The sequence below is a fragment of the Ranitomeya imitator genome, chromosome 6 (genome assembly GCF_032444005.1).
Source record: "Ranitomeya imitator isolate aRanImi1 chromosome 6, aRanImi1.pri, whole genome shotgun sequence".
Lineage (NCBI taxonomy): Eukaryota > Metazoa > Chordata > Amphibia > Anura > Dendrobatidae > Ranitomeya > Ranitomeya imitator.
In genome coordinates, this window is record NC_091287.1 from 475565895 (window position 1) to 475582124 (window position 16230).

The 16230-nt window shown below is 41.9% G+C and overlaps 1 protein-coding gene across 2 annotated transcripts in view; it reads right to left on the reverse strand.

Moving 5' to 3' along the window:
* LOC138641476 (b(0,+)-type amino acid transporter 1-like) overlaps nucleotides 1-16230 on the reverse strand; it is a 174924-nt gene that overhangs the window by 80968 nt on the left and 77726 nt on the right. Inside the window, exon 1 of one of the 2 annotated variants that reach the window (XM_069728975.1) lies at nucleotides 14775-15276. The exons of the other annotated variant lie outside the window; for it this stretch is intronic. Coding sequence (XP_069585076.1) covers nucleotides 14775-15276 — 502 coding nt within the window. Of the gene's footprint in view, nucleotides 1-14774; nucleotides 15277-16230 lie in introns of those variants that run through there. 2 annotated transcript variants of the gene reach the window in all.

Genomic DNA, 16230 nt, shown 5'->3' on the forward strand with positions numbered 1-16230 from the left:
CCTGGTTGCTAAGGAATCTTGTATATTCGCTCATCACTACTACTTAGCCATAAGGAGAGACAGGGAAGAGACGGAGCGCTATTTGCCTCTTGGAGCGCAGATTTTCCTAGAATAGTTTGCGGATTCCATATACAGAGCCCCTAAGTGCTAGAAAAGCAGAATCCCCCCTCAAGTGACCCCATTTTGAAAATTATAACCCTTTGGGAATTTATCCACAGATGTAGTGACGATTTTGACTCCATGGGCGTTTTCTAGAAACAGGCAGCAGTGGATGTTGCTGAGTGAAAATTGCAAACTGGCGTTGTAGTGACCAGTACATTATGCCCAGCTCATACTTCTGGAGACAGGCACCTGTAAATTAGGCGAGCTCTCATCACTACAGAAATGCCAAACAAGTGGGCGCCAAATGTCATTTAGGCACACTGGGGCTCAGGCGGGAGGGAGGCATTTGGATTTGGGAGTGAAGAATTTGCTGAATTTCTTTTGGGGAGCGAGGAGCCATTTAGCTTTTCCAGAGCCTTTCTGCTACCAGTAATGTTGAAGCCCCTATATTTCTGTTAACAGATGACAAATCTGAGTGAAGGCTTGCTTTTTTGTGGCTTGAGTTGAAGCTTGAAGCTTTTTGTGGATTGAGTGGAAACATTTTACATAGCATTTATGATCACATTTATGCGGCTCTCTACGCTTAGCACTTAGATCAGGGTTTCCATCTAAATCTCTAAATGACATGACAGATGAAACCCCTGATGGATCCATTCACTATTATGAGGCAGCAGAGTTACTCTGGACTCTGTCTGGCCTCTGTTCAGTGGTGTTCTTTTCTAAAGTGCACAAAACTGTGGTCGATGGCACTTTTATGCAATCCTAAAAAGACGGACACCACAGGATCGCAGGTCCTATGGTGCCACAGTGCCCCATCTGCCTCATTATAGGGAATCTTCTGCTGGGGGTTCTGTCTGAATCACATATTTCAGAGATTTACACAGAAACCCCAGTGTAAGTGCTCAGCGCAGAGCACAAGATAAATGTTCATCAAACAATAAAGAACAGAGAGAAAAGCGATGGTCATATAAACGGGGGTCACCACACGAATGGTATTTGGCTAAAGTGAACACAGCTTTTTATTCATGTGCAATAACAAATCAGAACATGCAATAGAAAAAACACACATATTTTAAAAACAATTAAAAAAGGAAAACATATTTGTCCCTTATATACACAGCCCACAGTATAGCTAACACCTGCGCAGGTTAACTAGGACCCATAACCCTAAATAGGGTGCCTATATGGACAACACTGTGGTTAAATAACATACAATAGAGCAAAGCCCATTAATAAGTCCTCAAGATGGAATAACATCTAGAAAAATTCATATCTCCCTGCCATGGCACAGTTTGGACATTCATGGGGACGACAGTATCATGCGTAAATAAGCTTAGCAATATCCCACCAAAGAACGGTACCAATATGCTATAGATAAGAAGACACAATGCTACTAATTATATAACAAATACCGCTCCCACTAACAGAGAAATCTCTCTATAAGGCGTACACATGAGTAATAATCCTAGCTCACGTCAGCTGCTGTGGCTGACTGTGAACAAAAGTGCAGCGGACCCCATGTGGAGCTTGGTCACATACAATACCATGGGCAAGCTGCAGGCAGTAAACAGCTTAGCATACCAAAGCGCAGGTGAAGCGGAGACCCAAAGTGGCTTCGTCAAGCCTCATTGCGATCTTTGGGAGGCAGAATGAAAAAATCAACAGCATGTGAAGAAATGGATTTATTTATTTTTTATACCATTCCTCATGCTGTATAAGTGATTCAGTGACTTTATTCTTTGAGTTCGTGCGATTACAGCGATACCAGATTTATATCAGGTTTTTTATGTTTGGCTGCTGTCACACACTAAAAATAGCTTTTTATTGCGAAAAATAGTTTTTGCATCACCATATTTTGAGAGCTATAGTTTTTCCATTTTTCAGCAGACAGAGTCATGTTATGGCTTGTTTTTTGTGGGACGATCTGACATTTTTATTGGTACCATTTTTAGGTACATGACATTTTTTTGACCGCTTTCTATTATGACAGAATGAACAAACACCAGCAATTCAGGACTTGCTTTTTGGTTTTTTATCTTTATACCATTCCGCATGTGGAGCCCTCTCCCTGCGCAATACCCCTCTATGTTGGTGTCACTCCTGACAGCGGCATCAGCGGGGTTAAATGCCCACGATCGGTGCTAGCACCGATCGTGGTTGTTGCTACAGGGTGTCAACCGTCACAGTTGATGCCCGCACCCGATCGCCGCGGCACTTAACGTGAGGCCGTGCGATGAGTGCGCTGTACCTGTACTGCTGTTTGGGGGAATGCAGTCCCTGCAGAGCAGTACTAGTATGGTGCATGTCGGGAAGGGGTTAATGACACAATAGCATAAAAGCATATATCAGTAGGTAAGTCAAAAAGATATCAAAACTCTTCATCAGATCTAAATATTTAGGGTCTGATGAAGAAGTTTGATACACCGAAACGCGTTGTCCTTGCAAAAATGAACTACCTTGACTACTGCTGTACACTTGGATACCTGTGAATTGGGGACAGCACAGAATACTGGGAATCTTTTCATGGTAATAATCACCACTATTTTATACCTATCTTCACCTGATCTGGATTTTTCCACAGCAGTACATTCAAATGGCTGCAAATTCTCGACTTAACAGTAAGTAAATGCTTTTAGGCTATTGTGTTATTACACAGACCAAAATGATGAGCACCTTTCTATTTGTAAATCTAAAGACGAAATATCTTAAACTATATGACACAAAGGATGTAGGAGAAGCACGGCACTCATAGAAAAAATAGTCAAAGGTGCTCAAGTAAGGTATCCAGCCCAGAAATATCCAATATAGAAAAAACTTGGCACTCCAACAGCAGTTTTAACGTGAAGGGAGAGGTTCCATTTATTATGCATCCACAGAATATGTTGTTTACGTTTTGGTTCCTAACTAGGACCTTCATCAGAACTGGTTCAGTAGAAGAAGACAAGATGATTCTATAATCCAATGGGGATATCCAGCCGTGTGCCAAAATTCCACGCTCATCCTCATTCAGGCATCCAGGCATCTTGAATTCCCCGTGGAATTTTGGCACATGGCAGGATATCCCCATTGGATTATAGAATCATCTTGTCTTCATCTACTGAACCAGTTATGATGAAGGTCCTAGTTAGGAGCCAAAACGTTAAACAACATATTCTGTGGATGCATAATAAATGGAACCTCACCCTTCACGTTAAAACCACTGTTTGAGTGCCAAGTTTTTTCTATATTGAATATTCGACACAAAGAAGCGCTCTGTCTCTAACTATTCCACAGCTATTTATTTCAGGAGCTCGAAAAAGTGAACAAGTTTATTTCTCTCTCAAAGATTCACAATTTCCAAATATGATTAACTGCAATCTACTGTGAGAACTAAAGCACTTTCTTAATAGAGAACTTGATGTTCTACTAGTGAAGCTGAGAACATAGATCTGCATGACGGAAACGGTTATTGCACTGCCTGACCTAAATACTTGACCTACCGGCGGAGTCATAGGTCAGTCTGCTAGAAACATAAAAAGATTAGTTATAAACCCGTGTGACACAATCTGCAATTGCTTCCTCCCAAACAGATGAAACTCCATTAACTTGTGCAGTTGCTTTCCATTAAATTAAAAGCATAGGTCCATACAACATAGATACATCATTTTAATTGGGCTGTCGGCTAGATATAAATGGTCACAGGAACCCATCTACGATTTCTTCCATGATAGTTTCTCCAAGATTAATGTAAAGTATTGATGGAGACCACGGCTGGCTTGTATTTCATTAACACTTGTGTCTTACATGGCTGTAGTTATAGAGACAACATCTCATTCATATTTATACGGCATATTGTGGGCAACATTTTATATCTCAAGTGGTGTGAACCACTGCTCCTGAAAATGTAAAATATAGTCTAATTATCTGTTAGGAAGTAATTATATGGTAGAAATATTCTTTGCCTTATGACTCAATGATATTACTGGTTCCCAGTGGAAGTCCAATCTACATATGTCATAAGAATTACACTGTAAATCTGGACAGTATTTAAAGCTGAAATATTTCTTTGAGAGTTTGCAAAAGGTCAGAAAAGAAAACTTTGCTCTGCAGAAACAGTGTCACACTTAAAGGAGCTGTCCAGTCTTAGGCTATAAGGCTACAGTATGTGCACACGTTGCGGATTTACTGCGGATCCGCAGCGTTTTTTTTCCACGCAGAAATGCTGCAGATCCGCAAGTGATTTAACAGTGCGTTTTTGTACCGATTCCATTACAGAAATCCGCAGGGGTAAAAACGCATGAAATCCGCACAAAATCTGCATAAAAAACGCATCAAATCCGCACCTGCGTTTTCTGCCAAAAAATGCAGAATCCACACAAAAAAATCCAGAGGCAAATCCACAATGTGTGCACATAGCCTAAGTCTTCAGTCACTCTATGTGACTGCAGACTTGTGAATCCTCATAATGCGTGCACTGTACACTGTCAGGATTCTCCATTGCTGGCTCCGGGAGCGGGGAGCACATGACAGTAAGATTGTGATTTGGATACATGGTCACATGCTGACTAGACATTTTATGCACCACTGGAGGATCCCCACAGCGTGCAGTGCACGCTAGCATGATCACCCCACTCCTGGCACCAGAGAGTCCTCACAGCGCGTCGTGCACACAACGTGAAAATTCACAAGTCTGCTGTCACATAGAGTGACTGCAGATTTGTACACCAAAGCTGCACAACCCCTTTAATCATGGGCAGCTCAAAATCTTATTTTTTCAAATGCCAGATTATCAAGATCTATATTCAATCCAAGGCTAGAAAATCAGTTATCAAATATTTTGTATTTTTGAGTCCATAGAAGATGCACTATTAACTGTAAGTGAAATTAAACTCGGTGTAAACGCATGTAAAAGATGACCTGTGTGACACACGTTTCTATTACTATTTATATATTGATATTACCTTTGTCTCTTGCCAGTATAACAATAACTGGTAAATGCCATCTTGTGGTAACACTCTGTGATTTGCAAATATTTAAAGCAGTAAAGTAACATAGCATATGCTGCAGGCAGCATTGGTTAAATTACTTAGTATTGAAGCTGGTAGGAATGGCAAACATAATATAATATTTGTCTTTATTAGCAATTTATAAAGAATGAACTGTATTAAAGGGAATCTGTCACCAGAAAAATGCTACTAACCTGCAGATATGGGGTTAATCTGCAGGTTAAAAGTGTTATTAGCCTACTGTCACGTACAGTGTAGGAAAGACTACGTGCAACACGAAGGGATAAGGGGAAGGGAACCCAACTCTAGGGAAGGGGGAGTGGAGACCCCTATGCAGATCTAAGGTCACCCTGTCTGCCCAACATGTCCCTATATAGGTTCCGCACCTATTGCCAAGCAGGATACCTAACCCCTGCCTGACCCTGGCAATAAGCCCCGCAAAGGGAAGGACAGGGTGTGCACTAGTCGATCACAACTGCCACTAAAGACAGATGTGACACAAACAAGGGGAACACTTAGCTTGAGTAGACTCAAAGAGAAACACAAACGTCCTCCAAACACCACAGAGGAAGATAGCTGACTGCTATAGCTCCAAGCCTCACCAGGGAAATGGAAATATCACCCGCAACTCCCAGCAGCAAGCTGGGAGTTATAAACACCCTGGTCCAGGTGTGTCAACTAGAGTCGGGGGAGGTTGCCACTGGGTCCTAAAGTCAGAAGGACTAGGAAGGAGTCTGCAAAGCCAACCACTGAGACCTTCTGCAGCTAGATGCAGTGCGACTGTCTGCAGCCTCTTACACACCCGTGACACATACCCAGCGCCGACACTTAGTTGAACACTGCCAGGAGAAAACTTACTTCACTCTTCTTAGCAGCATTCGGCAACCAGTCACAGGGGGTGGATGAGATGGCGCCGGCGTTGGTTTAGTTATCACTCTGGCTGCAGTAATGGCGCCCCTAACCTAAATTGACAATGCAAAGCCAGTGTCAGTCAGAGCCATGGGGAATAAAGTTGATTTTTCTCCCGGCATACTGTCTCACATGGTTATTTGTAACAGAATTTCCCTACCTAAAGATCTAAATAGTATTTTTGTAATACAATGTAATTATCTAATTGTATTTCTAATTGTATTCTACTTGTACATAGAGATACATAAAGATACCTTGACATTATGGCATTATGACTATAAAAAAAGCTGAAAACATATTTCTTCCAAGAATGTTAATAAAATATAATGGAGCAAAAACAATTAAAATAATCAAGTTTTTATATCTTTTGTAAAATACAGATCACAAACCAGTAAATCACATGGTATATTTGTTCTGATTACAGGAATATTTGGTATTCCTGTAATCAGAACAAACCCCATAAAACAGATAGAACATTATGCATGTCTATTGAAAAATGGCATAAAAATGGCTTAATTGTGTTTTTCTCCAATAAACTTGTAAGAAAAATTATTCTACTTGTTATAAGTGATGGGATGGGCGAGCATGCTCTGCGCTACTCGAGGCTTGTTGGTGCATTTGCCTGTTCGATGAGTTTGGCACTTGTTCGAGTATCCATGTACTCGCTCTCAATGCTTGACTCCCCACTCTGCATGTTTGGTGCCTGAATTTGAGCCACTAAACATGCAGGGATTGCCTGCCAATAATGTCAGTAATGTCGTAGTCATTTTGACGACTGGCATTGCTGCGATTGGTCAGCTCCATAGCGTCATCGGGTCTACTCTCTATAAGACATGGTGCCACCAATTGTACACAGAAATACCATAGGGAGAACTGCAGGAGAAGTGACAGTGTGCTAGACAGCATTTATCTACTTGATTGTGCAATCTTAAACCAACAGCCATTTTTACAGCTAATGGAAATAGATTCTATTCTGTAATACTGAAGTTAACTACATTTTGGGTAGGATTAGCTGCTGTAGTAGGAATAGTGTATTATGAGCACATACAGTGCCTTGCGAAAGTATTCGGCCCCCTGGAACTTTTCAACCTTTTCCCACATATCATGCTTCAAATATAAAGATACCAAATATTAATTTTTGGCGAAGAATCAACAAGTGGAACACAATTGTGAAGTTGAACAAAATTTATTGCTTATTTTACATTTTTGTGGAATTTCAAAAACTGAAAAGTGGGGCGTGCAATATTATTCGGCCCCTTTAACTTAATACTTTGTTGCACCACCTTTTGCTGTGATTACAGCTGCAAGTCACTTGGGGTATGTCTCTATCAGTTTTGTACATCGAGAGACTGAAATTCTTGCCCATTCTTCCTTGGCAAACAGCTCCAGCTCAGTGAGGTTTGATGGAGATAGTTTGTGAACAGCAGTTTTCAGCTCTTTCCACAGATTCTTGATTGGATTGAGGTCTGAACTTTGACTTGGCCATTCTAACACCTGGATAGGTTTATTTGTGAACCATTCCACTGTAGATTTTGCTTTATGTTTGGGATCATTGTCTTGTTGGAAGACAAATCTCCGTCCCAGTCTCAGGTCTTTTGCAGACTCCAACAGGTTTTCTTCAAGAATGGTACTGTATTTGGCTCCATCCATCTTCCCATCAATTTTAAGCATCTTCCCTGTCCCTGCTGAAGAAAAGTAGGCCCAAACCATGATGCTGCCACAACCATGTTTGACAGTGGGGATGATGTGTTCAGGGTCATGAGCTGTGTTGCCTTTACTCCAAACATATCGTTTGGCATTGTTGCCAAAAAGTTAGATTTTGGTTTCATCTGACCAGAGCACCTTCTTCCACATGTTTGGTGTGTCTTCCTGGGGGCTTGTTGCAAACTGTAAAGGACACTTTTTATGGCTATCTTTGAGAAATGGCTTTCTTCTTGCCACTCTTCCATAAAGGCCAGATTTGTGCAGTGTAGAATGATTGTTGTTCTATGGACAGACTGTCCCACCTCAGCTGTAGATCTCTGCAGTTCATCCAGAGTGATCATGGGCCTCTTGGCTGCATCTCTGATCAGTCTTCACCTTGTTTGAGATGAAAGTTTAGAGGGATGGCTGGGTCTTGGTAGATTTGCAGTGGTATGATACTCCTTCCATTTCAATATGATCGCTTGCACAGTGCTCCTTGGGATGTTTAAAGTTTTGGAAATCATTTTGTATCCAAATCTGGCTTTAAAATTCTCCAGAACAGTATCACGGACCTGCCTGTTGTGTTCCTTGGTCTTCATGATGCTCTCTGTGCTTCAAACAGAACCCTGAGACTATCACAGAGCAGGTGCATTTATACGGAGACTTGATTACACACAGGTGGATTATATTTATCACCATTAGGCATTTAGGACAACATTGGATCATTCAGAGATCCACAATGAACTTCTGGAGTGAGTTTCCGGCACTGAAAGTAAAGGGACCGAATAATATTGCACACCCCACTTTTCAGTTTTTGAATTTCCACAAAAATTTAAAATAACCAATAAATTTTGATCAACTTCACAATTGTGTTCCACTTGTTGTTGATTCTTCATCAAAAATTTACATTTGGTATCTTTATGTTTGAAGCATGATATGTGGGAAAAGGTTGAAATATTCCAGGGGGCCGAATACTTTCGCAAGGCACTGTATATTAGACAGATAACAGTCCTTCGTGTTGCTAAGTGAATCTAACAGCTCTTTTCAGGGGTAACTCAAATATCGTATTAGAAACATTCTGGCAGGTTTGATTGCATCAATGAGTTTGTTACTGCCGCGTATAATAATTAGGGATGAGTGAACCCGAACAGGAAAGTTCTGTGTCCGTGCCGAACACCTAGTGTTCATTGCCGAATCTCCTACATGGACTTTTTACTGTATTTTACGTTTTCTGTTTAGGTTCGCCAGTCTAATAAAGCTTGTTGACAGGCTATAGAACAGCAAATAAACATGATTTTAGACTGTGGGTACTTCCTTTGTCATCATAGTCATGACAATACTTGTTCGGCACAGCATGTGATATGATTGGCCGACACAGCATGACACCTAGCCTGTAAAAAGGCCGGATCATGAGTGCCACCGATATTATGCTCTCATTAGTGTAGGGATAGAATGCAGTTGGAGTGAGGGACAGATGGTGATTGCGCACCAAAAAAAAAATGCTGCGTTAAGTCTGCAACCCATATCTGTACTGTAGTATTGTGCTAGTACTTTGCTACATGCCACTGTGTGTACTCTGCACCCCCCTGCCTGTGGGAGTACTGTCCTTTAAGCCACTGAGTGTACTCTGCAAACCCGTCTGTGAGATTACTGTGCTAAAATCCACTGTGTTTACTCTGCATCCCCTTCCTGTGGGAGAACTGTCCTTTAAACTGGTGTGTGTACTCTGCACCTGTCAGGATTTGAATCCAACAGCTCCTGTGCACGAGGCAGCAGCACTTCCCTCTGAGCTATTAAGCTCACTGGATAGCTCCTTGTTAAATCAGATACTAGTACCTGTGCTGTTCCTGATGTCTCCAACCTGAGTTCCTGATGTCTCTACCCAAAGTTCTTGACTTGCTCACCCTGTGGTCTCCTAATTAAAACCTGGCACTGCACTTCCTTCATTGCAAGATTATTGAGCTCCCAGCCTTTAGTCTAGTGTCTTCCCACCTGCTGCTTATCCTCAATAGCCTACTGCTGCTTCATATACAAACCTCTGGCTATATCCTAACTACGATACCTGCTTATCCTCCCAACTACACTGCTGCTCCATGTACCAACCTCTGGCTATATCCTGACAATGCTACCTGCTGGTGCTGCCCATAGAGGTTGCAATATCACTACTCCAACTCAGGTCAGTCCTTGATAGGACCCTTCACCTGTGGGAGTACTGCCCTTTAATCTGCTGTGTGTATTCTGCATTCCTCACCTGTGGGAGTACTGTGTTTTAAACCCTTAACACCCAATGACATGCAGTATCCGTCATTCTGTGCCTCCCCCTTTTCCAGCACATGACAACTGATCTGATGGGCTGTGCCCCTAACAGCCGTGGGTGAAATCGTGATCCACCCACGTCTGTTAACATGTTAAATTAATTATAGAGGGTCGCATAAGGGCCATTCAAAATTAATAGTAGAGGGCCCTCCAGAATTAATGGTTGAGTCCTCAAAATTTTAGAAGTGTTTATTTTATGAGTTCTCCTCGGCACATGGGTCAAGAAGGTTGAACAACCAGTAATCACTATTGTCCAAACTGTATATAACTCGTGGGTCACATGAAACACAGTTAACCATGTCTGCCAGAGTCCCAACAGTCAAGACTTCCCTGTCCCCACAAGGAGGAGGATTCTCCATCTCGTCCTCCTCCCTTTCCTCATCCTGAAATGTCAGTATTGTTGCTGGCTGAAAATGTTTACAAATTGAGCAAAAAAACCTGTGAGGCATATTGTTTATACTGATGGCCACACTGGGAACTACTGATCTGCCATAAATTGATTCCTGCTGGATTTACAGATTTGTAATAAAAAAGGCTCTCCAAAATGTATGGTAGTGCACTGCATGAGGGCCCTCCAAAAATGTATGGGCCAGATGACATTTAGTGTGGGCACCATTGCGTTATTTTAGGGTGCCAACCTTAACGATCAGGCAGGGACAAATCAGACTTAGATTTAGGCTATTCTTAGCCTGTTTAGGGTCCTTTGGTTATATCTCCCCTGCTTTGTCCATTCTTGTGTGTATAAGAATGCAGTTGTAAAAGAAACATAGCGTCCCTGCCCACAAGCGCAGATCCAAATGTCTGTCATTAGGTGGATATTCACAATAACTGCGTTGGTCAGGGTACGCGGGATGTTATGAGACACTTGCTGGTGTAAGGTGGGGATGGAACACGTCGAAAAATTGTGTCGGATGGGGACCGAGTATCAAGGGACGTATGCCACCATGAAGTTATGGAAATTCAGTGTCCACGAGCCTGACCAGCAAGATTTCCAGGGCACGGGATAGAGACAGCTGAATGCTGTGCTGAGACAAGGAAGTAGACATGGTTGCTGATGGTGCTTGCGAATGTGCACTACAGTTGCAGAGCTTTACACATCCGTGCAAGTTCTTTCCATGTACTTTCTTTCTCCATTTCTGCCTGGTCCACATGCAAACCTTCCTCTTTAATTTTGAGCTGGAGGCATTTGAGTGGACACAGAAGTGGGATGTTTACACTGATTGTGGTGACATCGCCCTTCACAATCTTGGTTTATTCCTCACAGATGTCATTCATCCAAGGCAACTCATCACTTTTTCTGTGCTGCTCTGAGCAGAATACTGATTGCCATGTTGGAGCTGGTATTCCACTACTGCCCACTGCTGCTCACAAAGCCTTGCCAAGTACATAATTAATGTTGAGTTCCAGTATGTGGGCAGGTTGCAAACCAGTTGGTGAGCTGGCACTTGCAAGCGCTGCTGCAGCAGCACTGCCAGACAAGCGACAGCTCAAGCTGACTTGCGGAAATGGGTGCAACGTTTGGCCGCCTTCTCCCTCTGGACACCCCACTCCCACTGATGAGCCTCTATAAATTGAGTGAGGGCTGCAAGATGACTCTGTGGTAGAGGACAAAAAAAAAGAACATGAACCATAAACCATTTTTTAGGTCAGAAGGGGGGCATGGCAATAAGAATAACCAAAAAAAGAAACACTTAAAGCATGAAGAGGAAAATTGACGATTGTGGTTGCTTTGGGGAACAGATACCCACCTTCTCCCTTTAGCCACCCCACTGCCTCTTATGGACCTATAAAAATGATTAACCATAGAAAGGATGACACCACAGCTACAGATGCACCGATAGCCCAGCTCGTCTACCCATCTCTACTGAGGACTCTTTCAGTTTTTTGAGAGTTGGGTGAAGAATAACATTTCTGAAAATAGGGACCCATAATTGCACTCCAACAGCTCAAGAACACAACGGGGCGCATAGCCCTTCACTTTGTCACTGTGGATGATTTTATTCTCTAGGAATTAATCCGGATTGGTTCTTGTCTCTGTGGTGGGATGTAGGTCTGGACAGGTGTTGTAATCCTATCAGGTAGATAAGAATTAATGTATGTGTGCATACATTACTAAAGATGGTGTTATTCGCACAAGTTAATGTATTCGGTAGTGACTTGCAGCGGACCAGCAAATGCGCAGTCACAGACGCACTTAGCACAAGCCACCACAGATAGGCAAGTCCGATGGGTTGGGACTTTACAGAGCTGTCGCAGAGTAGCTTGCGTCTGGTGATGCGAAAAATGTTAGTCAGGATACCAGAGTAATTTCTAAGCCAGTAGCAATAAACCAAAAGGCACTCACCCCACCACTACACAAGGGAACTTAATAAACAACACTGTACTGGAAAGGAGCAGGCTGTAAATAGCGAGCCCAATGCTAAAGATTAAAATTAAGTGATACATTCCTCTCAGTCATGTACAGGGATCAACATCCTGCTCACCTATACAGCAGGGTGCACACATTTCCACCATTGACTAACACCAGACAAGGCAGGACTTGCAATGCCTGGCAACTGGAATACACAGGGTCCCATGTCTCTCAGGCGACGAAAAATGTGGGAAGTGGGGTTTCCACATCACTCATACTTCCAAACATGAGAAATCGCCATGTGTAGTTGCACCATCCATGTGCGCAATAGCTCCAGCACCGGCAGGGAAGTCTGGAAATCGGAGGAGGACGATTGTGTCCAAAGCAGATATTCCTAACAGATGGAGTGAATGCTTAGCCTAATGGGTGAAGGAGGGTTTTTTCTCTCTTTTTTTTTATTTGGCCTTGTATACAACTCATCATCATACATTAAAGAATCTTTCCTAACATTTTTTTCCTGTAAAATCCATATTTTCTAGAGGTTCTTCTGTTTCATTGCCAGTTCGTAAAAGTGTCAAAATACTCTGACGACATTGTTCCCAGAAGCCACCTAGGAGTCAAAGATGTGTCTTCACCATGCTGTTATTCAATTTGAGCACTGTTTCCATCCATTTCTGCAGTTATAATGCCCTCCCCAGACCTCCTATGGAAGATCTACTGGAAAAAAGCTTGAGTTTCCCATTGACTTCCATTATACTCGTTACTCAAGACGAACACTCGATTATTACAGAAAGCTCGTTAAGAGCAACAAGCACCCGAGCATTTTAGTGCCCGCTCATCACTACTTCTAATGTTTACATGTGTATTTTAAAATGCCATCTAAAAAGATGCTATTCATCTCACAAAAAAGCCTTCAGAGTGAAATTTATTTTATAAATAATAAAAATCTTTATGAATGTTATAGCTTTTATGTGGGAAGGTGAAGATATTGATATTGTTATGGTCGTCTTAACAAACTTCAAAATTTCCATCAGTGAAAAGGTTGAATTATAAACTTTGCATCTTAAAGACACCACTCTCCTTTTTAGATCATGTTCACACATGATAGTTTTTTGGCATTCTATCCAGTTAATACACAAATATGTGCCATGTGTATATATTTGTAAATTGTACCTTTTATGTTTAATGTGTTTACCAGGCATATGTGTGTCATGTGTATATGTGCCTATCTTATATGTGCATGCATGTACTATGTGTATGCGCACTATGTGTTAGTATGTGTATATTTTATAAATGTGTGTATATGTGTTCCCAGTGGGAGTGTTCACGTTAATAAGTGAGTGTATACACGGGTGGGGCATTATGGGTGGGTCTCAACACACTTTCCGCACAGGGGCTATTGCTGTCAGTGTCCGCTGCTGCTTTGAATATTTATCCTATTATTAAAGGGAATCTGTCACCCCCTACCCCTTGGATTTATGTAACCTATTAATTTGGGTATACAGGTTATAAGGTTATAGAATGGCTAAAATAGTCATACCTGTATGCCTTATATCTGTGGTCTTGCTGGGGGGAAATTATTTTATTAATTTATGGTAAAGAGTTATTCCAGGCTCTGGGGTGTGGGGTGTCTGAAATAAAACTCTGCCTCTAGACTTTAGTAGTGTACCTGCACCCGTGATGTCTCCGGAATCCCGTGCCTGTGCCCTGAAATAGCGCGATTACACTTGACGTTTCCATCCTTCTATGTGGGAATTGGCTTCTTCTGTGCATGACCTTCGAGTCACTGCTACTTCTGCAACAGTGGCCTCTGGTGTGATAAGGTGTTCTCCCCATTCCCCACTTACAGCGACTCACTTGTGCCTGCGCAGAAAAAAGAAGAAGCCAATGCCCAGAGAAGGGCAGAAATGTCAAGTGTAATCGCGCTAATGGCAGGGCACAGGCGCGGGATTTCAGGACCACAACTACACGTCACAAGGCACTGTGATGCTTATGGGAGGGGGCTAGTACACTAATAAGGATCGGGGGCAAAGTTTTCTTCCAGATACTGCATGCCCCAGAGCCTGGAAGGACTCATTACCATAAACAAATAAAAGAGAATTTCTCCACAACAACACCACAGATATGAGGCATACAGGTATGACTATTTTAAAACCATTCTATAACCTGTATGCCCATATTAATAGGTTACATATGTCCAAGGGGTGTGACAGAGTCCCTTTAAACTCTCAAATATAAATGACAAGATCAGTCAGTTAGTACAATAGGTAGCTTCTGTCTTGTTCCAAATGGATGGTATGATTGTTGGGGTTCTTGATTAGTACAACATTTTGTCCGTTTTTCCTCTGGGGGTAAAAGCATGCAAATGACTGATGCAAACTAATTCTATTTTTCCAATATTTCTTGACCCAGTAGGAAAACATACATACCGGCCATATAGTTGAGGTAATTCCATCCTCCATATGCATACAGACCTTGGTAAAAAGACTCTGCTGTCTGAGCTGCATTTGGGACTTCTGAATTGAATGCATCTGTAAATACTTCCGAAGCCTTAGTGTTATTTCCATGTTCAATCATTCCATATACAATGATGAGAGTCAAAGACATCATTTTAAGCACTGTGAATATATTCTGCACCCAAGTAGCCATCTTGATACTTTTTGAATTTATGATGCATAAAATCCACAGAATTCCAATAGCTAGCATTTTTTTGAGTAGGTCAGGTGGTGGGCAACCAGCGTAGAACGGCCGGCTGACATATTCTGCGAAGGTAAGGGCCCGTGCTGCATTGGATGCCGGTCTGATAAACAATATTAATGTCCAGATAGTAATGAAGGCTGGCAGAGATCCGATTCCTCTTTTCACATGGTAGTATTCACCTCCAGAAAATGGCAAGGCTGAGCCCAACTCTGCATAACAGAGTGAGCACATTACACATATCACACCACAGGCAGCCCATATGCATAATGCCACCCCAACGTTAAGCTGGGCGTACTGCAAGACGCCTTTAGGAGAGACGAATATTCCAGCACCTATGATGCTACCAACAAGAAAGAAAACACTGTCAAAAAAGCCCAAACGCCTCTTTAGACAAACTTTTCCATCGTCTTCTTTTACCTTCTTTTTCTGGGAAGAAGTCTCCATTTTCAGCATCTTGGCTCTAGTCTTTTCCAGCATTTCTAGTATCGACAGTGAAGTATCCACCTCTGAAGTGATGCTGCTTGTTCATTAAATGACATTCATAAAATCTTTTCACCTGTTAAACATATTTTATTGAATTCAGCAACATCTTTGTTAGGTGTTCATAGGTTACCAGGTCACTCTTAGTGGTGAACAAAGTCAACTAATTACCAGTAAATGTGTAAAGAAATGCTCCTCAGTCTGTCAAATTGTAACATGCTCTAATAGCTACATAAGTCAAGTACACGCTTCATAACACAGCACAATTTATCCTAATTTTTATGAAAGTTCTCAGATGTTCTCAGTAAATGGTCAGATACTCCTGGCTGTAAACTAGTTGGGTAATGAGTTATATTCACTTCATTTAAAGAGGACAGAACACTTTTCATAATTGTAATTTTTTTTTACTTTCTGTAAATGCCGCTGTTCACCTGAATCTGGAATTTTATATTTTTTGGTCCTGCTCCTCTCCGTTAATGAGATATGATCAACTCTTACTTGTATATAAACCTAGTATTTTGGGCCAGCTGGGTGTGGTCCTCATGAAGACACTCACAGAGAATAGGTGAAGGTCACAACCCCCTTTGGCTAACAAAACTACATTGACATACAAGGAAATGGGGGCCATACCTTAGGAATGGATACACGCAGAAATAAGAAAAATAAGATTAAGAAGAACATCAGTAGTTACACCAACCACCCAGA